The 25640-nt window shown below is 46.1% G+C and overlaps 1 protein-coding gene across 2 annotated transcripts in view; it reads left to right on the top strand.

The window, feature by feature from the left end:
* Positions 1–25640, top strand: part of GLB1L (galactosidase beta 1 like) — a 192436-nt gene that overhangs the window by 72481 nt on the left and 94315 nt on the right. For both annotated transcript variants that reach the window (XM_078679155.1, XM_078679157.1), the window contains 3 exons: positions 14977–15095; positions 17933–18007; positions 24531–24620. In XM_078679155.1, the coding sequence (XP_078535281.1) occupies positions 14977–15095; positions 17933–18007; positions 24531–24620 (284 nt within the window). The remainder of the gene's footprint in view (positions 1–14976; positions 15096–17932; positions 18008–24530; positions 24621–25640) is intronic.

Raw genomic sequence — 25640 nt, 5'->3', positions numbered from 1 at the left:
TGGAATCAGTCACAGGGTCATTAACCGATCTAGGGTTGGTAGACGGCCGCCCCCATCGCTCTCTGCAGTGGTGGAACCCTCAAAACTTATCAAAAGGGCGGCCCTTCTTAGACCCTATTCCACGGACAGTACTAACAGCAGGAGTATCTTTAACTGGGTGGGGTGTCCTTCTACAGCATTACACAATACAAGGGCTGTGGTTGGACAATCACAAATGTCTCCACATCAACTACCTGGAACTTCTAGCGGTGTTCCTAGCACTCAAAGCTTTCCACACTCACCTTCTACGGCAAACTGTCTTAGTACGCAGTGACAACATGACAGCGATGTAGTATCTGCAGACGCAGAGAGGGACGCACTCTCTCCTACTGTCCAATCTGGCACAAAGCATTTGGAATTGGGCAATTCATCACAAAATGTATCTCTTAGCAGAACACCTTCCAGGGTGGACAATCAAATTGCAGACCTGCTCAGCAGAGACAGACAGCATGTTCACAAGTGGGAACTTAATCCTCAAGTTCTTCTTCCTTACTTTCAACAATGGGGATTTTCAAAAATTGATCTGTTTGCTACAGTCCAAAACGCAAAATGCCCAAACTTTGCTTCCTGGTCCCCACATTGTCTGTCCAAGGGCAATGCTCTATGGATGAATTGGTCGGGAATATTTGCCTATGATTTTCCACTTCTCCCACTAATTCCATTACTGGTTCAGAAGCTCAAACAAACATCCCTCACATTGATATTAGCAGCGCCCACATCGGCTCGTCAACCTTGGTTCACCACCCTGTTAGAACTGTCAGTGGTGCCACATCAAAAGCTACACCTCACACCCAGTCTCCGCACTCGGACCCATGGAGAAATCAGACATCCAAATCCCAAAGACTCAACCTAGCGATTTGGATCCTGAAGTCTTAGAGTTTGGTTATTTACAATTGCCACCAGACTATGAATATTCTCGAAGAGGCTAGAAAACCTACTACTAGACCATGTTATGCAGCAAAATGGAAACGGTTTGTTATCTATTGTAAAAACAACATCAATCCCCTTTATGCATTTGTAAAAACATAATTTGTTACCTGTTGCATTTACAGCAATCTAAATTGCTTTACACATCCATCCGTTTACACCTAGCCGCGGTAGCTGCATACTTGCAATATAGACAACACTTATCTCTATTCAGAGTACCAGTGAGCAAAGCCTTCGTGGAAGGATTAAAAATGGTGCTACCACCAAGAGTTCCCCCTGCACCAGAGCAGAACCTAAACATAGTCCTTACAATGATAATGGGTCAACCTTTTGAACTGATACATAAATGTCAGTTACAATTCCTCTCATGGAAGGTTGCTTTCCTCATAGCAATAACCTTACTAAGGAAAGTTGGTGAACTTCAGGCATTAACTATACAAGAGCCTTTCTTTCAACTTCATAAAGACAAAGTGGTTCTTCGAACCAATCCCAAATTTCTCCCTAAAGTAGATTCAGCCTTTCATATCAATCAATCAGTTGAGTTACCTGTGTTCTTTCCTCAACCTGATTCTGTAGCAGAACAAGTTCTGTAGAAAAGTCAGCCCATAACGCCCCGGATGCCCAGGCTGCTGGCGCAGGGCGACTCTTCGTTTCCATCTTGAATAGTTACCGAAATAAAGAGACGGGCACTGGAAGTAGGAAGACAAGGAAACAGGTTTATTACTCATGAGGAGAACCCGTCATTTGGGACACTCGCATAGTGTCTTCGGGAGGGGCTCTAACAAGTTCTCTGAGGTTTCGCCTTTTATACACAGGTTCGTGACACACAGGCATCCTATATTACAATCAATACATTGTATAGTATGAAGGTATTTTAACACGTGGCTACAGTACGGGCCTTTATCCTCCATGCAAGAGGAGGGGCTGTCACGCAGTTGAGTGTTCTGCTGATTCCATTGGAATGTGTGTGTCTGATCGAGTCTCAGGGGGTGGGGTGGCCATGATCAATAGTAGCTTCTTCCGAGAGAGACGAGTGCATAAAGTAGTGGGCAATAAACTGTATCCTCAGGCTAAGGGATGACCAGTGCTCCGTGCAAACATTCAGGCTCAGAGGAAGAGGTCATCAAAGGAGAGATATTCATGAAAGGGAGGGTCAGTGTGGACAATCGAGCGCTGTGGAAGGGTTGATCACAAGAGGGGTATTCAAGGGCGGGAAGGAGGTGTTGGTCAGGCGCGGGGTGCGATTCTTTAGGGACAGAGTCATGCGGGAGGGGAGGGCTCATGACTTGGGCATGAGAGAGCGGGGGCAGTCAGGGTGCACGGGGAATGCTTGCAGGGTCAGGGAAGTGCGCTTGATGAGTGATTGTGGACAGGGAGACCATGGTACCTAAAATGGCTGTCGTGTACGTGTGTGCATGGGTCTATGCTAGTGAGACAACACAGTCAGAGTTTTTAGCGATATTCGTTCTGTTTACACCAAGGGGCACTGAAAACACAAATGAACGCCGCTTATGTACATACATATTGCTATTTTTAACAGTTCTACACACACTTAATGTTAGACGAGCTATACTATATTATGTAGAAAGAACCAAAGAATTTCGAAAAACAAAGCAACTATGTGTTGCTTTTTCTCTACCACACAAAGGCAATCCCATATCTAAGTAAGGTATTGCAAGATGGATTGTAAAATGTATCCAAACATGTTATGCCAAAGCAAAAGGAAATTTGAAAATACCCCAAAGAGCACATTCTACTCACAAAAATGGGGGTACTATGGCCTTCTTAGGGAATATTCCCCTAGCCAACCTCTGTAAGGCAGCAACATGGCCTACACCACACACATTCACCAAACACTATTGTGTAGATGTGTTTGCGAGACAACAAGCTAATGTAGGCCAAGCAGTACTTAAATACTTTTTCAAACAACTACAACCGCTACAGGTTAGCAACCGATTTGGGAGTATACTGCTATATGGTCTATGCAAGCATGTGAACTACAGCTCACACGCCTCGAACAGAAAATGTTACTTACCCAGTAAGCATCTGTTCTTGGCATGTAGAGCTGTAGATTCACATGCGCCCACTCGCCTGCCCACTCTTCTGTAATGGTTGTGGTTTTCAAATTACATTCATACTCATGGACATCTCTATTCTACACTCACTAACTCCATTCTCACCCTCTGCGGGAAAACAATCTAACAATGGAGTCGATGCCCATGCGCACTATCGCCGAAAGGAGGAGTCAGCTTACCTTGTGGCTGGACCGAACAGTAAATGGCAGGAGTATGCAAAGCATGTGAATCTACAGCTCTACATGCCAATAACAGTTGCTTACTGGGTAAGTAACATGTTCCTTAACTGAAACCAGGGTGTAAGGAGTTAAATTCTTGCAGCAGAGTAAAATCACATTGAAGCAGTGAAGAGGCCTAGTAACTATTTTCCTGTTTAACATCATCTAACATGCGATCCATGAGGCAGAAAACACTGTTTAAAATATATAAATATATATATATATATTTCCCAAAAGATGCCTCTCTGGACAAGGACGCCACTCCGTGAGCAGTAAGTTCACACAAAACTTTATTGACTTTGGTAAGCTGCAAATCTCGCTGTTTTTCCAGTCCCGACGCGTTTCGAGGCTTCAAGCCTCTTCTTTATGGGACGACAACTAGCAAAACAGACTGCCGCACTATTTATTCCCAAACCGCATGCGAACTCCAGTGTTGCATGCTGGTAGTTGCAGGCCAATTCTTCCCCTCCTTTAGGGTCCGTGTCCTTTTTGCCAACCACTACTTCTTTTGTCATAATTTACATTTAACAGCCCTCCAGTGGGCTCCAGGCGTGGTCTGCATCTTTCCTTTCACTGTTCACGCCGATTTCACGGTCACGTAGTTGCCACCGTGCAGACTTGCCACCATATTCCAGGCAGGCGGTGCGTCCTCCGCGGCTGAGCCGCCGCGTATTGTATTTCCCAAAAGATGCCTCTCCGGACAAGGACGCCACTCCGTGAGCAGTAAGTTCACACAAAACTTTATTGACTTTGGAAAGCTGCAAATCTCGGCTGTTTTTCCAGTCCTGATGCGTTTTGAGGCTTCAAGCCTCATCTTCATGGGACGACAATTAGCAAAACACGTGCTGCCGCAACTATTTATTCCCAAACCACATGCGAACTCCAGTGTTGCATGCTGGTAGTTGCAGGCCAATTCTTCCCCTCCATTAGGGTCCGTGTCTTTTTTGCGGTCCTGAATCGGGTCTGTTGGTATGTATGGTTGTACTCCCTCCGTCTCTCCCTTCTGCCCTTAATGGTCTGTTGTATTGCCACAGCCTCTCTTGCTTGTCCTACATGGTTGGTTTATTGTCCTTCCTCCACTTTCCCTTTCCCTCTGTGGTCCATTGTGATGCCACTGCCCCTCCTGCTTGCCCAGCATGGTCAACTTCCTGCCTCTGCCCCCTCCTCCCTGCCCTCAATTGTCTGAGTCCATGCCCCTGACTTCTGCCTCCCAACAGTATTCTAATGAACAACTAGATTGCTAAAATTCTGTATTTATTACAAAAGTGTGGCATGCCTAAAGTCATCTTGATGTAATCAAAACTGTAATAGCTAAAGCATTTTCTTTAGAAATTATAGATAGAAATGAGGGGCTTTTTTCCCCATAGAATGGTTAGTGTTCTGAAAAACTAAATTAAGGACACATTGTTTGAGTTCTCAAATAACGACAAAGCACTTTTAAATTATCTGTTAGTTTTAGGTTTCTGTTTTCCAGTTGATCACTTGATTATTTGTTGCACTTAGAGTGAAAAATGTGGCGTTTTGGCCAGAGCTCCCAACTTTGGAACTGGGGAACCAGATTTGAGTTTCAGCGATGTCTCAACATCTTGTGATCCTGGGCACATCACTTAATTCCCCTGTGCTTAAAACTAAAATGTGTGTCCTTTTGTAATATAGCTGATGCTCATGGAAAGCAATAATTATATCTTTAATTCATATCCGCGCTTTATTAAAACTGCATACAAATTTAAACATTAAGTATTTTGCACACTTCTGTCATTGCGCTATAATTGGGCTTTGTTTAGATGGTATTTGCACAACATTTGGGCTCTTTTCTCTCTGGCCATCTTGGGAGACTTTTTTTGTTTTGCAGCTCCCTAATTTCCTCATTTACTGTAGTACCCCCAGTAGAAAATGCTTACATTTTCCCACTTTAATTACATCAAGATGGGATGTGCCACACTTTTTGGCATATTTAGAGAATGTTGCCACTCTAGTGCTCATCAGAACTTTGTGGTAAAACTGCAGTTGGTCACCAAGGAGTTAACTGACAGTAAAACCATCCTTAGCTTACGAGATAAGTATTTTCAATTCTTTAAGGACACTAAGGTGAGGATTGTGCTTCTCTATCTCTACTGCATTTATTTGACAGCAGCCGATTATAAACAAGAAAAGCCAAAAACTAAATTTCCCAGCAGCACACATATACCAGCAGTCACATGCTCCAGTCATAATGCAGCTCGCAGTATATTAACTCCAAGGCGCCATCTTAATTCATCTTTTGTTGCCCATCGACACTGGTAACGGTCATTCTGTAATTCTAGAATTCTCCAGCGATAACAACTTCCAACCAAGGAAAAACATGAAAACCAGACTCAACAGGAGTCCTCCTCGAAAGCCACCGCCCTTGGGCTCTGTAGTACATCTTCTCCATGACGAATCAATCGACACTTCGGCGAGCGTCCAACTTTGACGAACTAGGTCACTCAGCCTGCGCTGTATCTCAGCCTGGTTCATGATTGCTTCTGGTAGTTTCCTACAAAAAAAAGAAACCTCATGCCATAATCATTGCCCATTTAGAATAATCATCTAATCATCTAAATGTTATAACAAGATGGGTGCCCATAAAAAATAACAGTCATGCAATTCAACATTAATGAGCATGTCATTTGTTCTACATAACCAAATGCATATGTAGTCCAGGGCGGGATAATCCACTTCTCCGTAACCTTAACAGAATTGAAAAGCTAAAATTATTTTTATTCTGTGCCAGGACTGGAGGCTCCAATTATGCTGGACACAACCACTGACACAACATCAACAATCTGTTTGTAATAAAAATATTTGAAAGTTGATTCTGACGATTAATCAGACGCTTTGGGAGTCTTGGCAGTGAAGGATTTGGAAGCCACGGCTCCCCTAGCTGAATGAGCACCGAATACTGACGTGTCAATACCTGCCTCTGATAAGAGCCAGCGCGTTCACCTGGCTACGGTGGCAGCCACCACCAGCCTATAGGGTTTCTGTAGAGCAATGGATTCGATCGAAATTCACTAATAATCACCTCATAGGCTTTCAAACATTACGCCACACAAATATTATTATTACCAGGATTTTCCAGATAAGAAACCATCCTTGTATTAGATATAGTTTGCCTGGAATGGAAAAAGAAACCCCTTCTGGAGAGAACCGTCTACCCGAGAAATCAAGGTCTCGTACGTCTGAAACTCTTCTACAAGAAATCAAACATAACATTGTCAGTTTAGCTGATAGCTGTTTGCAGGACAAATACTTATTATCAGGCCAACTTTCTAGGAATCTAAGAACCATATTTACGTCTCACAGCAAGGAATATTCAGGTTGGGCGGGGATTGGACATCTTGATACCCCTCATAAGCTTACATACCACAGGGTCTTCAGCTACCAGTTAACCATCAGGGAACCAGCGTTGCGCCTTCCAAAATGGAGTCACCAGAACTACTACTGCTTTCTAATATCTCACCTTGGAGAGAACCCTGGGGATCAACATGAATGAGGGAAATGCATAACTCCGGAAAGGAGACCAGTCTTGGAAAAAAGCATTTGTTGCCTGAGCTTTCGAATACAAAGGCGATTGACAGCACTGAAGTACCTCGGGTGAAGTCTCCAATTGCTATAATCTCTGAGGTGCTGAGGTTGCCAAACCTTAATTGTCATTTGTTGGCCTGGGAGGTATTCCGCAATGAACGTAATCCGGTGTTGTAGGCAGGAGTGACAAAAACCTGTGGCAAATTCCGCTAGAACCCGCCTCCTGCTGTGGAATTTTGAGGGATAGAAGGGGGGACCGTAATTGGAGTCTTGCTATCCTCTCGTGCGGGGAGTAGTCACATTGTGGGCCTTGGTAGAAACCACTGCCAGACAATCACACTCTGAATCAGCTGGCTTTGCCAAAAAGGGATTGTCAAATAACTTTTCTAAGGGAGAGTAGAGCCAAATCTAAGGTGCTATATAGCATATTGTAAAGCAAAAAAGGCATTTCCTACAGAAACTCCGACCAAACTATAACTACACATTGGCGAGTGCCAATGTATTATATATGCCCAAAAAAATGTGGACAGATGTTTGACGAAAGGGCTACCAAAGAAGAGACCCTGGTATACAGGGCCAGTTTCAGAGGACGCTAATTTGTGTCATCTGTGCCCTGCAGAAATTGCACAGTTGCATTTCCTAGCTGATACACGGTCTGGTGGGCCCAGCCTACCAGTACCCTGGGACCAATGGAGGTCGTTTAATCCTTGGCCTTAAAGACCAGCTCCAGAATTTGTAAGAGGGCTGGTGGCATCTAACAATTTTTCTTGGCATTTGTGCCAAGCCCTATCCAGACCCTTCTTGGGGCCCTTAGAGAACTTTTTCCAAAACTCAACCATGGTGAGATCTACTTGCTGGGAAGGTCTGGCCTGAGACATTCAGATCACAGCCTGGCTCACCTCCTTGTCAAAACTGATGTGGGTTTGTACATAGTCTGCCACCTCTTGAGGGGCGGGGGAGCCCAGGTTGTTGAACTGGGGTGGATGATGTCACTGGGCCTGAAGTCCAGATCCTTCAAAGGTTGGGGAGCGAAAGACGAATGAATCATTGAGGTGATCCGTGCGTTTCTTCTACTGGGTTCTGGCTCATGCTTTTGGTCGATCTCACTGGAATCCGAGCTATCGGAGTCCCCAAATACTCTATCTTGGATCGGTATCTGGATGATGGGGGAAACGTCCAACGGAGGAGCACTATAGCCATGATACCCTAAAAGAGTGTCGGGCAGCCTTTCAAAGGCCGCTGTGTGAGGGCCCCTCACGGATTTGGATTTGGTTTTACCCTGTCTAGACGTAGACAAGACGTTGCCTTCTATCGGAGGGAGGCTCGGGATCCATCCCTGTTGGTGGGCCTAACCTCTCAGGTGCCGAGTAATGGGGCCAAAGCCCTAGCCCGGGCTTTATTCATGGGCTGTTGAACACTGAAGGTCAACGCTTCCACTAGGTCTTGTTGAAAGAGGTCTTCCTGTTAGTGCTCCAAATCCACCTCAAAGGTATCGCAAAAGGCCATTTTGACAAGTACTCTGACTACAAGATGCAAACTCTACTAAATTAGCAATTCAGTGCACCCCATATTATTACAGGGGGAAGTGTAAAACCCCAGTTCGGCACCATCAACAAATTAAGAGTGGTAATGAGCTGCCTGAAAAGACTCTTATCCAGAAGCTTGATCATGATTTAGAACCCTGGGTGAAAGTGCACCACACGGCGTCACTGGGTCACTCGCGGAGCAAAGAGCTACAGGCGGAAAGAGCAACACTCCGTCAATGCGTACAATTAAAGCCTTGCTTGCAAGAGGCGGCAAATTCACTGGCATGCATACTTGCAATTGCCCGGAGACAGAGAAAAGGGACTATGCTGGTCAGAGAGACCAGCGTGTCCTGCTTCCTGCCTCCACACCACAATATAAGACTCCCACAGCACAGCCGCTGAGTTGAGAGGCGAAGAGCACTCCCTCTGTAAACGGCAAAAAGCTGAGAATAAGTGGTAAACATGAGCGCCGACGGAAATGCAGAATATCATACACTTCAGCCCTTGTAACAAACAGAATAGTAATTCTTTCCCAATAAGCAATCTGTAATAATATCATCAATAACATATCAAGTACATTGTGTAAAGGAATAAAAAATACTTAACTGGCTGAGCAGCTGCAAAGAAAGTGGGCCTAAGATGGCGGATTGCAGTTAATATAGAGCTAGCTGCATTATGATTGGAGCATGTGACTGTTGGTATATGTCTGTTCATGGGAAATGTAGTTTTTGACTTTTCTTGTTTATAAATGGCTGCTGTCAAATACAATAGAGCTAGAAAAGCATAATCGGAAGCTCGGGTCCTGACTTAGAATCTGCTGCTGATGTTGAAAGTGCATATTTCAGCCTGCATGTCGCAGTGTTTTAATGAAATAGATGAGGAAGATAGTTGAGAACTCATTTAAAATGTGTCCTAATTGTGCTTTCTACAGCACTAACCATAATTTCTGTGACAAATTGAACCCCCTCATTCTGTTCCTGTCAGAAATGGGGTAGCCACTTCTACAGGGGGTAGCATGGAGCAGAGCGGGCAGGCCAAGGTTCAGAGGACATGTGTGAAGCATCCACGCAGTACCCACAGACGACACCCCAGGCACACCACAAAAGAGACACGACACTGCTTCTGGTTGGAAAAAAGAATACAATTTGTATGATCTCCAACCTGCAAAGGTAAAATACAATAACAGTAGTAATCACAATGGGGCGCCAACTGGCGCCAGAGCCAAGTATATCAGGGGGATAATGTACAAGGAAAAACTGGGAATAGTCAGAAAAGGTAAGTAGTCCCTTAGTGTCCAGCTGAAAATAAAAAGAATGTTAACAATTGACATGAACCTTCAGCAATGACAAGATGAGGGAGATAAAACATTAGGCATAAACACATCAGGGTCAAAGCTGCAGGGAAATTGTAGGCCTTAATCGTCGGCATTAGGGTAAAAGGAAACATTAGGCCTAAACACCCAGCAGGATATTCAGCATACAATAAACATTAGGCATGAAGGCACCTCATGCATGGCATCTGCACCCCCTGATACAGAAGGAACATTGAGCGTACAACATCACATCAGGCTTAGGCCTGATCCTGAGGCAGGGCCCGCTGCACATACAGTGGCATCAACAGCTTCAGCCACAGGCGGAACGCCTCAAATATACCAGGCCTGAATCACATTTATCATGGGGCATCCATACCTCTTTGGAGAACCCTGGAGCAGGTAAGTGCACCATCAAATAAAACACTAGGTGCAAACCATTGACATCAGACCACCTGTCATCATAAAGGGGCTATGGGCAGAACCATTTCTTTAGGCAGGAGGAAACCCACTAGTGCAGCAGAAACAGGTACATTCCATCAAGCATACAAACCTTGTTTAGCAGGGCACGTCAACATGGGGGCATAACAGGTGAACCCCGGGAAACTTCCCGGGACCGTATTTTACATGGGTCAACTGAGACTGGGCACAGTTCTGAAGTGCCAGGTTCCTTAAACGCCAGCCCCGCTGTCAAAGGGGCAACAGAGCAGGTGGGCTGTACTACTCCCCTAACCAGGGGTGATCTCTATGGCGGGGCAGTCATCAACAGTGTAATTCGGGCTCCCGCCCAGTTCAGGGGGCTCCGTTGTACAATTAGGGCCAACGGGGCCCAACCATAGTCCTCCCGGGGAGGGGCGGCCGAATCTGGCGCGGTAGCGCTTAGGCGCACAAAAGCAGCCTCTTCCAGCTGCGCAGCGCTAGCCAGCACAGCTCCTTGGGGGCACAATCCTCCTCATACAGCGCTTCAGCAGCACAGCGCTTCCAAGAGACACACAACGCTTTACGGTTGTGGCGCTTAGGGGGCAGCCAACTTCTCAAGCCCCAGCGCCTAGCAGGTACAGCGCTCCCAGATTATAGCGCTTGGCAGGCAATAGGGCAGTCTTGGTCACAGCACTCTGGGGACACAAGCAGTCTTCTGCAGGCCAGCACTTCCAGGCACACAGCGCATGGGGGGCGGACAGTCCCAGCAGCAAGCCCCAGGGTAACACTCCTCACCTCCTGGGGGGTCCAAGGTGCTCCTTCCCTTCTAGGCGCTTCTTTGCGCAGCGCTTGCGTGGCGCAAGGTCCCGGCAGCTTCAGGGACTTAGGGGGGCCCTCCTTCTTCAGGGGCCCGGGGGACAGAGCATTAAGCACTACTGGGCCAGGTCAGCAGGTAGTGGGGGCATCATCAAAGCAGGGTGGTAGGCTTTCGCCATCCCCACTGCAGCGTGGCCCTCCTCCTACACAGCAGCCTGAACTCCTGAAGTGTGGCTCCACTGGCCCTGGGGAGAGTAGGGGGGTTCTGGATGGGTGCAGGGTCCAGCACACAGGCCCAAGTGGGCGGTATCCCCTGGCAGCAGGTCCCCTCACATTCCTGTCCCAGCTCTGTCTCTGCTCATCACATCTCTACTGCTCTCCCTATACTAGAAAGGCTGGAAGCTTCTAGAAGGTCCCTCAAAATGCTGGGATTGCTGGGTACCAGACAACTAGACCGCTAACCCACCTCAGACAGGCAAAGTAGTTCTAACTGGCTCAGGGGGAGGAGTAGAGCACCCTGGGTGCCAGGCTTTCCCTCCAAATGCATGGGTGGCTGGGTACCTAACAACTAGACTGCTAACCTCCTGCAGTCAGGTGGCACAACGCATAGCCTTGGCAGCCATTTTAAATGCAAAACACAAATGCAGCATTTCACCAGGGTACATGTTTACAATGGGGGGAAATAAATGTACACACCATTGCATTGCATTTAACATTAACATGGTGTCTCACACCACACATGGCCTATTCGGTAACCTTCATCATGGGGGAGACATCTCAAATCAGGGGGGCGAAAAGCAAAACATTTTGGGGGAAAAGGGCCAAGTCCAACAGTTCCTTTCTAAATAAAATGTTCTAAGTTTTACCAGTTTGCTCGAATGAGGTATGGTGTGCCATACTTTTGCCATACGTAACACTGTTAGTGCTCTAGTTGTTCTTTAGAACCCTCTCGGAGGCTGCAGCTGACAGGCTGCTCATGTTGAAAATACATGTTTTACTGAGAATTTTGGACTTTATTCTTTCATGGCTGAGAAGGATAGTGTGAATTTACAGAAAATATGCTCTCATTTGAGCTCTTGGAGCACCTTTCATAACCACTGTGAGAAAATCACGAGAAAACAGTTTTCTTTCTAACATGATTCATGAAATCCCAGCAGAAGGTCAGCATTTTTCACAGGGTATAATCATCTTAGAGCACACCACAATTTCTAAAATTAGTGTGGTACCATCAACAAATGATTTATATTGTAACTAAAAACTGTTATCACCCTTTATACGTTCTCCTTTTTGTCGCCCTTTTTGTCAAAACCAGCCATTCACTACAATGCATTTCAGTGGGGACCATGTCCCAGAGTTCTGTAACGGCGGCGACAACATATTGTCCATGTTGTGGTCAGCCAATAAAGGGAGGGTCATATTGTGACCCCCCCAACATGTGCTCACTCTTCCGCATTACATATTTTTTATTAATTAATTTACAAGACACAGGGACAAAGTCTCTGAGTCTTGTAATGCATATTGTTCTGGTTGAAAACAACCATTCAGGATTAGGTAGTCCCCTTTACATTTTCCAGATATCTATACATTTTGAACCTTAATTTCTCAAAAAATACTGAATGGATTTACACCAAATCACAAATAGCACAATCTACGGACCAAGATCTAGCTTCCTGGCCAATCTGGTGTAATTCCGTTCGGCAATTTTTGCAATGCTTCTTAAAAAAATCTATGGTAATGCTTGGTTATTTAGCGTTTCGAGACCCCCCCCCCCCCTTTCTTGGCCCCTGCTTGATGGATCACCCCGATACTTTCCATGCACAAATTAGGCTAAAAAGAGCATTTTTTATTGAAAGTTTGGAAAGATTCGTCAAATGGCAGCAAAGTTATTTGTAAAGCAGAAAAGGCATTTCCTATAGTAACTCCAACCTAACTATACCTACACATTGGCGAGTGCCAATGTATTATATATTCACTATAAAAAACAAAGGTTACAGGGACGTTATAGTTAGGCACACTTTTTACTTGTACAAAACCAATGAAATTCAGCTTTTATAGTTAGTGAGCTAATTATAACTTGCAATGCACAGCTTATGACCCCACATATTACATCACTCATGACATGGTCAGTGACATCACTCATGACATCTCAAATAACATCACCGGTGACCTCATCCAGTGACTGAGTGTTTTAAAAAAGTTTGAGTGTTCAATGTATATACCAAGGTGTATTGGTGACTCAGTGGATGTATGAGTGCCTGTTTGAATGAGTGAGTGTGTCAGTGGTATATGGGTGAGTAACCAGGTAACTGAAAGGCAGTATAGGTGAGTGTTGGGGTATGTGAGTGACTGTAGTGAGTGAGTGAATGTGAGAGTGGCTGTATGGGTGAGTGTGTGCTTGTGTCATTGACTGTATAGGTGAATGAGTACGTGTTACTATCTGTAGGAGTAAGCAAGTGAGTTTGTATAACTATATGGATAAGTGGCTGTGTGATTGGCTGTATGAGTGAGTGAGGTGTGTGAGTAGCTCTATGGATTAATGAGTCAGTGTGTGAGTGGTTGTATGGGTATGCGAGTAGATATGTCAGTGGCTGTATGGGTGAGTGAGCCTATGTGTTTGTTGATCTATGAATCATTGAGTGGCTCTGTAAGTACTGGTATGGGTGTGTAATGGGTTTGAGAAAAGTAGTGTGGAACTTGGAGTGGGTGTATGAAAGGTTATATGGGGGTGTGAGTGGGTGCTTCAGAGATTTTGTGGATGATATCATCAGTGATGTAATTTGAGATGTCATCAGTGATGTCATCAGTGGTGTCACTGACCATGTCATGAGTGATGAAATATGTGAGGTCATAAGCAGTGCATTGCAGGAGAACGAGTTATAGTTAGCTCACTAACTATAACAGCTGAATTTCACTGATTTTGTAGAGTGAAACCTAAGCCTAACTGTAACGTCCCTGTAACGTAGTTTTTTTTCAGTGAATTTCTAAGGTTTTTTAACCGCATGCGTGCGGGCGGAATTCCGCCCGTACGCTGGGATTTACTCATTCCCATGTTTCATGACGAGCTGGGCTCGTCATGAGCGTGCGAGGAGGCTACGCCATGACGAGCCCAGCTCGTCATGAGCGTCGAAGGGGTTAAATGATAATTCCTAACTATAACGTCCTTGTAACCTTTGTTTTTTTCGGTGAATTTCTAAGGTTTTTTAAATGACAATTCCTAACTATAACGTCCCTGTAACCTTTGTTTTTTTTCAGGGAATTTCTATGTTTTTTTGCATAGTAGTCACATTTGCAGAGTGGTGGAGAAAGGGGGCAGGGCCTCCAACCAGCTCTCAGGAATAACGCTGTGTAGGGCTCACAGGAGGTACCATGAGGGCTTCTTGGACCCCAAGGTCCACAGCATCCAAGAGGACATAATTCCTCAACCAGTCATGCACCAGGAGACGTGTTTGCAGAGTGGTGTAAAAAGGGGCCCTCCTAGCGTCACCAGACATATACATGAATACATATACCTGATTGCACATAGCCAGATACATGATTTGGACTCAAGGCAGACACAAACGGACATCTTCAGATAGATACAAATGTTAATGTTAAAGATGTTTGATCATTATAGTTTTACAGTATGTATGTTAATACTGTTTCATGATCAATGTCGTTATTAAGACTTGACAGCCCACACGCTCTATTCTACTCTGTTCTGTTCTGGGTGTCTTATAAAACGCACTCTGCCCGAGAGGCCTTCCGGCCTCTTCTCGGCTTTGACACTCAGCACAGCCTAGACACCCTTTCAGGCCAGATGTTGAGTATGTTCAGATGTCCATACCCAGCAGTGGATGGCCAGAACACTGGTCATATGAGACAGGCTCCAGCAAAAGAGCAGACCGTTCTAGCCATAAGAGAGCACGAGGGAAAACCCCACTTGAGCTGCACAGTGGCCACCCAAAGACATTCAACAGCAAATAGTTCTGCATTTAGGAGTAGAGCGTGCTGCCAAGAATAAAGAACCAAAGTGTCTCTTTGCTGTGTTCAGCCCAAACACTTCATTCCGTGTGATGTTTACACAGTATCTCCCTGACTCTCTCCCCGTCTCTTCTGCGCAGGCGCCGACTATAAGAAGATGTTTAAGCCAGTCACAACCAGCTACGACTATGATGCCCCCTTGTCGGAGGCGGGCGACCCCACAGAGAAACTGTATGCGATAAGGAGTGTCATCAGCAAGGTAGATGCACTGCAAACCCCTCATATCACACTCCTGTAATATGTGCCCTCCCTCATGACACATGTCTAACTATTCACCCGCCTAAAAGTCCTAAATGATTACACTGAACTTCCACTTATGTCTCACGCTGGCACACTGCACCTCCTCCATGTATCACACCAGTGCACTGCACCATTACCCAGTCCTTTCTTCTTCTTCCTCCATCACGTCTCACACTGTGTGCTCCTTCATGTCTCACACTGACACACTACACCCTCTTCATCTATCCCACCAGTGCACTACACCCTCCCTCAGGTCTCACTCCTGTACTCTAAACCCTACCCCCACCTCACACCTGTACTTTACACTCTACCCCCACCTCACCCCTGTACCCTTTACCCTACCCTCACCTCACACCTGTACTTTACACTCTACCCCACCTCACACCTGTACTCCTCACCCTACCCCCACCTCACACCTATACTCTACACCCTACCCCCACCTCACACCTGTACTCAACACCCTGCCCACACCTCACACCTGTACTCTTCACCCTACCCCCCACCTCACACGTACTCTGCACCTTACCCCCACCTCACACATGTACTCTACACCCTACCTCCACCTCACACCTGTACTCTTCACCCTACCCCACCTCACACCTGTACTCTACACCCTACCCCCACCTAACACCTATACTCTGCACTAGGGGTGGGCGGAATTTGTGTAATCGTGTTACGCAAAGCTCTGTGAAACGGTAAAAAAATCTCCGCGAACATGTAGAAATTCCGCGAACACGCAGAATTGCTTGATTGCGATGCTTTTTACTGTTCGCAATCGCTGTTTGCGTGCTCAGGGGGAAATATCTCACGAACACGCATTTGAGAACGCAAACAAGAATTTTTTTTCGTTAAGTCTCCCTACCCCCACCGCACACATGACTGTGCACCTCCCCTCAGGTCTCACACCTCTATTCTACACCCTACCTCCACCTCACACATGTACTCTGCACGCAACCCCCACCTCACACCTGTACTGTGCACCCTCACTCTGTCCTCACACCTGCACTCTACACCTTACCCCCACCTCAAACATGTACTCTTCACCCTCCTTCAGGCCTCACACCTGCACTCTGCACCTTACCCCCACCTCACACATGTACTCTGCACCCTTCCCCCCATTTCACACCTGTACTCTACACCTTACCCCCATCTCACACATGTACTCTGCACCCTCCCCTAGGCCACACACCTGCACTCTATTCCTTACCCCCACCTCACACATGTACTCTGCACCCTCCCTCAGGCCTCACACTTGCACTCTATACCTTATCTCCACCTCACAAATGTACTCTTCACCCTCCCTCAGGCCTCACACCTGCACTCTGCACCTTACCGCCACCTAACACATGAACTATGCACCCTACCCCCAACTCACACCTGTACTCTGCACCCTCCCTCCTGCCTCACATTTGCACTCTACACCTTACCCCCACCTCACACATGTACTCTGCACCATCCCTCAGGCCTAACACCTGTACTCTACACCTTACCCTACCTCACACATGTACTCTGCACCTTGCCTCAGGCCTCACACCTGTACTCTACACCTTACCCCACCTCACACATGTACTCTGCACCATCCCTCAGGCATCACACCTGTACTCTACACCTTACCCCACCTCACACATGTACTCTGCACCCTCCCTCGGGCCTCACACCTGCACTCTACACCTTACCCCCACCTCACACATGTACTCTGCACCCTCCCTCAGGCCTAACACCTGTACTCTACACCTTATCCCACCTCACACATGTACTCTGCACCCTCCCTCGGGCCTCACACCTGCACTCTACACCTTACCCCCACCTCACACATGTACTCTGCACCCTCCCTCGGGTCTCACACCTGTACTCTACACCTTACCCCCAGCTCACACATGTACTCTGCACCCTCCCTCAGGCCTCACACCTGTACTCTACACCTTACCTCACCTCACACCTGTACTCTTCACACTCCCCCAGGCCTCACACCTGTACTCTACACCTTACCCCACCTCACACATGTACTCTGCACCATCCCTCAGGCATCACACCTGCACTCTACACCTTACCCCCACCTCACACCTGTACTCTTCACACTCCCCCAGGCCTCACACCTGCACTCTACACCTTACCCCCACCTCACACCTGTACTCTTCACACTCCCCCAGGCCTCACACCTGTACTCTACACCTTACCTCACCTCACACATGCACTCTGCACCCTCCCTCAGGCCTAACACCTGTACTCTACACCTTATCCCACCTCACACCTGCACTCTACACCTTACCCCCACCTCACACCTGTACTCTTCACACTCCCCCAGGCCTCACACCTGTACTCTACACCTTACCCCACCTCACACATGTACTCTGCACCTTGCCTCAGGCCTCACACCTGCACTCTACACTTTACCCCCACCTCACACATGCACTCTGCACCCTCCCTCAGGCCTCACACCTGCACTCTACACCTTACCCTACCTCACACATGTACTCTGCACCCTCCCTCAGGCCTCACATTTGTGCACTGCACACTTTGTCATTCCTCACGTGTAATCTACCCCTCCCTCATATTTCACCCCTGTACTTTACACATTCTTTATACCTATACGTTGCACCCACCCTCGTGTCTCAAAACGTTCCTGCTGCCGTGTCAAGTTAGTTGTATTTGCCCAAGTGCTCCAGTCGCCTCTGCTGGGCCATGTCCCTGTTGTTCCCTCGGTCTCTCGCTTTAAGCCTCTGCGTAGGCTTGTCTTCTCTTTCTCTGACAGTCACTGCCTCTCCTTTCCTGATAACTTTCTTTTTGTTTCCTCAGTTCATGGAAATCCCACAGGGCCCAATGCCTCCGCCCACCATCAAACAAGGCTATGGATACGTCCCCCTGCAGAAGGTCAGTCTGTGCTTGTTGTCTTAAAGCTGAAACCTGTTGATTGTATGGGACTGATACTCTGGTAACACTGACTTTAGATTGGCTCTAGCATATCTCCAAGACATTTTTCGAACACACCGAGCCCCGCGCAGGGGGTTTTCAGATGGCAATTCCTGTACCCCTGCCCGTTCTGGATTCTTCGTCATTTTTGGAGGAGACAAATACACAGAGTGCTGGTGTCTGGGAGACTCTTTTACAAATTCGGGTGCATACACTTATCTTTGGTAAAAGCATTTTTTTAGAATGCCCTTTTTATTGTCAATTTAAGATATCTAGTGATGACTTAATAAATGGAGAATTAAAGACATTTCATATTTCAAAAATGCAGCATTTACTGTATTATCTCTTAACTAAAATTACCTATGGATCTGTCTTCACAAGATTTGTCCTTTGCATCATTCCCAGATCTTCTTATGGCACTTTCACTGCTGTTTCCAGGGACGAGCTGGCTCAGTTTTTGTAAGAGTTGGAAGAATAGAGACCCCTCTTTATTCTGCATTGGCTTTCACATTTCTGGTTTAAATCTTTGTATCAATAATTTCAAATCCTCATGAATTGAGAACCTCAATATTTCTTTTAATGGCTGCCAGAGCATCCTTAAAAAATAAGGGAAATTTTCAGTCACCGCTATAATCAATGGATTGTGCCACCTTTTTTGCCCCATTCCCTGGTTGGTAGTGCCAAGGAGCATTTTACTGAATCTGTCTTGGGCCATGCACCAACCCAACCCATCAAAAGTGTAATGGAGTATTGTAAAAGGAACACAGATTTTTCATCTGTGTTTTCCTCCCTAGTATTTCCCACTTTATTGGTGACGGCTTCACCCAGCATCATTTTCCATCAGCCCATATAACTCCATCTCCTCTTGGTTTTGTGATTGGACAATATCTTATTTATCTTTGGGGGGGGGTCCATTTGCTGTTTTCTAAAGAATTCACCAATTGTTCAAAAAGTAAATGTAAGTGTCCTGGGCACTGAATTTCTAATTACTGGGTTTGACGCCCCATGTGAAGTGTGTGAGGTAATAGTATTGAAATCGTTCTTGGTCGGTCACTTTGAACACCTTATTCCAATTCTCGAAGGATCAAAGTTGTCCCCCTTCCTATTGATCTGCTAGTGCTCTACAGTTGCCGTCCTGCCAGTATTTCTAGTTTGTTAGCACATAAGCAGCTGTGAAGTCTACATGGTTATGGATGGGAAACATCCTTTACAACGCAACTTTTACCACGCAGTGCCTTTACGACGCAACTTTTACAACGCAAACCATTACACCGCATTGCGCTGGGGGCGCTCTAGGATAGGGAATAAGTTTAATTTACTGTCCAACACCTTCCCTAGTGTCCACGGGGACTGGAGTTGGAATAGTTAATTAAACTATTCACTATCCAGCACCCCAAAGCGCTACGCGTTGTAAAGGTATGCGATGTAAAAACCGCGTTGTAAAGGCATGCGATGTAAAAGTATGCGTTGTAACGTCATACATCCTCATGGATCGATGTCCGTAGGGAGTGAAGGACTGGAAACCCTTAGCCTGTGCTATGGAGTCCCAGATGTCTTGCGTAGCACTGGATATTTGGCTGAAGTACAACACCTGTAGCCTAATTCCTGTAGATCAGCCCGCCGCCCCTCTCTCCATACGTACCCAGTGATGGTTGACCAGTCCCTTAGGATTCTTAGTAAGATCTGATGTCTGTTGATCCCAGATTTCCCCTTTCCTTAGATACCATGAGTAGATTCTGCTAGCTTTCCCTGCCACACAAAAGGCATTACATTTTCCAGTGTTCTAAAGCTCTCCCCATTGAGCTTAATCAGGAGTGCGTTGAAAGAATGAGACTTAATACTGTTACTTTTTTAAGTGCAACTATCCTCTCGAGCCATGAAATTAATTGATTCTGCCCTGTTGTGCGTTCCTTCATTGGCCATTCATCAGCGCTATACTGGCTCCCAAAAGGACAGTGATCCATGTGGTAGTATTCTGTGCTATTTCTAATCTATTCTGGGAACTTGTTGAGCGCATGGCTACCCAGGACGGGTCTCCCAGCACTGGACATAGCTCAGGACCCAAATTCAACCAGATTAGACAGACAGCTGGGGTTTAAGCCGCTTCCTAAAACTCAGCTTAAATTCTGTACTCTGTAACCTGAAAGGCAGAGAATCCCATAATTTAGAAACCAGATAACCGAAGGAACGCTCACCATGTCTACTTTCCGCACCATCGGCGTGGCCACCAGCAGTAAGGTTGAGGATCTCAAGATTCTGCTGGGCATATAAGATCGCATCAAGTGATGTAACAGCACGGGGCCCTTGGTGAGCGATACAGAGAGATTTAAATAGGATCATCTGTTTGATGGGTAGCCAATGTAAGAATGCCAATGAGCTTGAGGCCAGGTGATGCTTCGGTATCTTAAATACCAAATGGACTGCATCATTTTGCATCACCTGCAGTCTTCGTAAGATATAGTGTGGGCATCCTAAATAAAGAGAATTACCGTAATCCAGGCATGAAAGAACTAATACCTCGACCATGGTCGTCCATGATGAAGAAGGTAAAAAATCTAAGATCATTCTGAGTATTCGCAGAATGCCTTAGCAGCTAGCCCCTAATTTCTGTACCCGAGTCTTAAACATACGTTTATTGCGCAGCCAGATGCCTAGATTTTTTATCGTAGCTTTCGTCGAAGGATGGCTGCCTAATAAATCAGGCCAGCAAACCGTGACCAGCAGTTAAAGTCATTGCCGACCACCATCACTTCTGTTTTATCTCCATTGAGTTTGAGGCAAATGACTGCCATCCAGTCTGCTATCTCCTTCAGGCATGGTTTAAGCTTGTCTGCTTTTGAAAAAGGCTTTCCAGCGTTAGGGAAACTACAACCGAAGTACCATCCACATATGATGCTATTGAAAGTCCATAAGATTGGCCAATCAAACAAAGGGCCCGACGGACAGGTTAAATATTGTGGGGCTCAATGAGGATTCCTGGGTCACTTCACACTTAAGGGGGAAAAAGACTCCAAGTAAAATAGCTTGCCATAGACCTGGAAACACCTATCTTCTAAAACGAAGATAGCCTTTTCAATGCTCGGTCAGGTTCTTCTGAATTCTGTAACCTCTGAGATAATGTATCGAAAGCTGCAATCATATCCAACAGAATAACGGCTGCTGACCCCCTTGATCTAGAGTAATTTTAAAATCCTCCACAACTACTACAAGGGCAGTCTCTGTACTGTGTCCGGGACGAAAGCCCAATTCAGTGGGATGAAACAAGTAATTCTTTCCCAAAAATGCAGATAAGTTCTGATTGACATGCTTTCCCAATACCTTTCCCATGCTAGCCAACCGGGTTACCAGGCTTTAGTTTTCTGTTAGTGAGGGGTCTAGAGAGGGTTTTTTATAGAAGCGACTTTACCACTGCATGTTTCAGAAGACGACACTACGCCACTCTGTAGAGGGAGTTTAAGCACCTCTTGAAGCAGCGAGTAAATTAACCTTGCCCCTTGAATTACAATGTATCTGAGAGCACGGGCAAGCGGACAACTCAATTTTACTGCATTCATTAGAACCCCTAGGTCTTCTTCCTTGACAACCTGAAACGAGGTGAAGATTTCCCTTAACATCTTAGATTGACACCGAGAAGGAGTTGCCTTTGGCTGCTCTACCTTGCCCAGGAAAGAGGCGTAGATATCAGTAACTTATAGGTTAGCCTTGTCATTACAAAGAGCTACTGATGGTGCTGGCACAGGCCCTATCCACTCTGGGGTGGACTGTAGACTATGCAGGTGGCTTTGCACACACACCTGCTTTTAACATGGATCGAGCTTAGAGATTGTAATAATGGCTGAAAGTGGGCGTATCAGTGACCACCGGAGTCTTGCAGAGCACAACTTGTTTATGGCAGCACATTGCGTCCACATGCCAGCTCTTGTCCTTCACTAGACACACTTGTGGGACTCTCTAGGCATCCTGGTCTCTGCAGTCTGACTATCACTATTCCACTATCCAGTACTGTTCATGGAAGGAGGGTGTCTCTGTGCCACACCAGCATTGACCCATCCTAAATGTTTACATTTTGCACTCTAAACACTGCTCAGAAATGTCTTAATAACTTCTTTAGGTACTTTTCATTCTCATTGGAATTCTTCAGACAAAGTAAAGTCCATTCGTCGTCATGCTTCAGGCCAGTGGTCACGCTGCTCCTGCAGGTGTTTTTGCAAGTAGCAGCCTTGAAGTAACTTTGCAAGAACATTCGCGACAGCCCTGAAGTATGTGCGACTGAGAAGGTGCAGACCAAGGAGCACACAAATACCAAGATCTTGCATTATACCAGTGCTTGGAAGATCATTTTGAAATCCTGGACTGAAGGAGGAATGTCATGTCTTTGAGGCATTTCAGATCTTTGAGGCATTTCAGATCTTTGAGGCATTTCAGGTCTTTGACGCATTTCAGGTCTTTGAGGCATTTCAGGTCTTTGAGGCATTCGAGGTCTTTGAGGCATTTCAGGTCTTTGAGGCATTTCTTGTCTTTGAGGCATTTCAGGTCTTTGAGGCATTCGAGGTCTTTAAGGCATTTCTTTTCTTTGAGGCATTTCTTTTCTTTGAGGCATTTCTTGTCTTTGAGGCACTTCTTGTCTTTGAGTCATTTCAGGTCTTTGAGTCATTTCAGGTCTTTGGGGCATTTCTTGTCTTTGAGGCATTTCTTGTCTTTAAGTCATTTCAGGTCTTTGGGGCATTTCTTGTCTTTGAGGCATTTCTTGTCTTTGAGGCATTTCTTGTCTTTGAGGCATTTCAGGTCTTTGAGGCATTGGAGGTCTTTGAGGCATTTATTTTCTTTGAGGCATTTCTTGTCTTTGAGTCATTTCAGGTCTTTGGGGCATTTCTTGTCTTTGAGGCATTTCTTGTCTTTGAGGCATTTCTTGTCTTTGAGGCATTCGAGGTCTTTGAGGCATTTCTTTTCTTTGAGGCCTTTCTTGTCTTTGAGTCATTTCAGGTCTTTGGGGCATTTCTTGTCTTTGAGGCATTTCTTGTCTTTGAGGCATTTCAGGTCTTTGAGGCATTTGAGGTATTTGAGGCATTTCTTTTCTTTGAGGTATTTCTTGTGTTTGAGGCATTTCTTGTCTTTGAGTCATTTCAGGTCTTTGGGGCATTTCTTGTCTTTGAGGCATTTCTTGTCTTTGAGGCATTTCAGGTCAATGAGGCATTTGAGGTCTTTGAGGCATTTCTTTTCTTTGAGGCATTTCTTGTCTGAGTCATTTCAGGTCTTTGGGGCATTTCTTATTTTTGAGGCATTTCTTGTATTTGAGGCATTTCAGGTCTTGAGGCATTCGAGGTCTTTGAGGCATTTCTTGTGTTTGAGGCATTTCTTGTCTTTGAGTCATTTCAGGTCTTTGGGGCATTTCTTGCCTTTGAGGCATTTCTTGTCTTTGAGGCATTTGAGGTATTTGAGGCATCTCTTTTCTTTGAGGCATTTCTTGTGTTTGAGGCATTTCTTGTCTTTGAGTCATTTCAGGTCTTTGAGGCATCTCTTTTCTTTGAGGCATTTCTTGTGTTTGAGGCATTTCTTGTCTTTGAGGCATTCGAGGTCTTTGAGGCATTCGAGGTCTTTGAGGCATTTCTTTTCTTTGAGGCATTTCTTTTCTTTGAGGCGTTTCTTGTCTTTGAGTTATTGCAGGTCTTTGAGGCATTTCTTGTCTTTGAGGCATTTCTTGAGGCATTTCGTGTCTTTGAGGCATTTCGTGTCTTTGAGGCATTTCAGATCTTTGAGGATACGCAGCGGAAGGTGTACACTTCTAGCTGAATATCTTTATTTGTCGATCTAGGGTAAACCTTTGGATTAAGAACGAAGTCCAAGAATTATAGGATTTTTGACAATGGTAGAGTAAATTCCTTTGTGGCAATGGCACATTTTATGCACCTTAGGAAAATCACTGGCAAAACTGGGCATGATATAGAGATATGCAGCGTTGCAGTAACACACATATGCTGCACCTGCTGTGGTTTTCTTTGGATCAGTTTATCGTTTTTTACTTGTGTTTACCTCAGAGATCCTTGTCTTTCTTCTGTGTGCAGGTATACATGCCTCCTTTGTGTCCGGGTCAACAGATCTGACCCCAGTACTTGGTGAGCGAGATGATACCTATCCTCCCTCCTCTGATGCATTTCTAGAGCCTGTCAGGGAGGGTGCAGTATTAACTTCCACTCCTGGGGGGTGAAGGGGGTGGCATTATCCCACTGCAGCTGGCCAGATGTGCAGGCTTCTGGCTTTGGTGGCCACACTGATAGCAGTTTGGACTGGTCCAGGTGTTTTTATATGCCCCTCCATCTGGAGGGCTGTAGCCAGGAGACATGGCCACAAGTCAGAAAAGGGAGAAGAGTGGATTTCATTCTTGCAGGGAAACCCAGCAACAAGACAAATGGAAATGTAATGCCCCCCCCTCTCCCCAATGCCCCTGACTCCTGGTTCTGAGACTGATCCTGTGTTTCCTCCACAGAACGGGGACCTTCTCCAGCTGTTGGAGGTCATCTCAGTGTATCCGCCTGTCCAGGCCGCCTTCCCCCTCACCTTTGAGCAGCTGAACCAGGTAAGCCGAGGACTCATGTGCTGTATGTGATGGGCTGCATTGTGTAGCGAGGCGGTGTTTTGTGAAGGGCAGGGCTGTATTGTGTAGGGGAAGGCTGTATTGTCTAGCGAGGCAATGTGTAGGGGAGGGCTGTATTGTCTAGCGAGGCGATGTGTTGTGTAGGGGAGGGCTGTATTGTCTAGCGAGGCGATGTGTTGTGTAGGGGAGGGCTGTATTGTCTAGTGAGGCGATGTGTTGTGTAGGGAGGGCTGTATTGTCAAGCGAGGCGATGTGTTGTGTAGGGCAGGGCTGTATTGTCAAGCGAGGCGATGTGTAGGACAGGGCTGTATTGTCTAGTGAGGCGATGTGTTTTGAAGGGGAGGGCTGTATTGTCTAGTGAGGCGATGTGTTGTGTAGGGGAGGGCTGTATTGTCTAGCGAGGCAATGTGTAGGGGAGGGCTGTATTGTCTAGCGAGGCGATGTGTTGTGTAGGGGAGGGCTGTATTGTCTAGCGAGGCGATGTGTTGTGTAGGGCAGGGCTGTATTGTCAAGCGAGGCGATGTGTAGGACAGGGCTGTATTGTCTAGTGAGGCGATGTGTTGTGTAGGGGAGGGCTGTATTGTCTAGTGAGGCGCTGTATTGTGTAGGGGAGGGCTGTATTGTCTAGTGAGGCGATGTGTTGTGTAGGGAGGGCTGTATTTGTAGGACTGGGTTGCATCGTGCAGAGATAGGTTGTATTACTCAGGAAGGCACTGAATTGTGTAGTGATGCTTCCTTTATGAAGGGAAAGTCTGTATTGTTTGTGGGGGGCTGTACCTTTCAGAGACTGTCTGTAATGTATAGGGGGGCTGCATTGTGAAGAGAAGGCAGTATTCTGTAGGGATGGGCTCTATTGAGTGGATAAAGGCAGTGTTCTGAAAGGAGGGGTTATAATGTGTAGGGAAAGGTTGTATTCTGCAGGTGTGTAGGAAAGACCTATTTCTAAGTAGGGGTTGTATTGTGTAGGCAAAGGTTGTATTATGTAGGAATTAATTATGAAGG

This window comes from Lissotriton helveticus, chromosome 3_1 (genome assembly GCF_964261635.1).
Source record: "Lissotriton helveticus chromosome 3_1, aLisHel1.1, whole genome shotgun sequence".
Lineage (NCBI taxonomy): Eukaryota > Metazoa > Chordata > Amphibia > Caudata > Salamandridae > Lissotriton > Lissotriton helveticus.
This window is presented reverse-complemented; position numbering and strand designations above follow the sequence as displayed.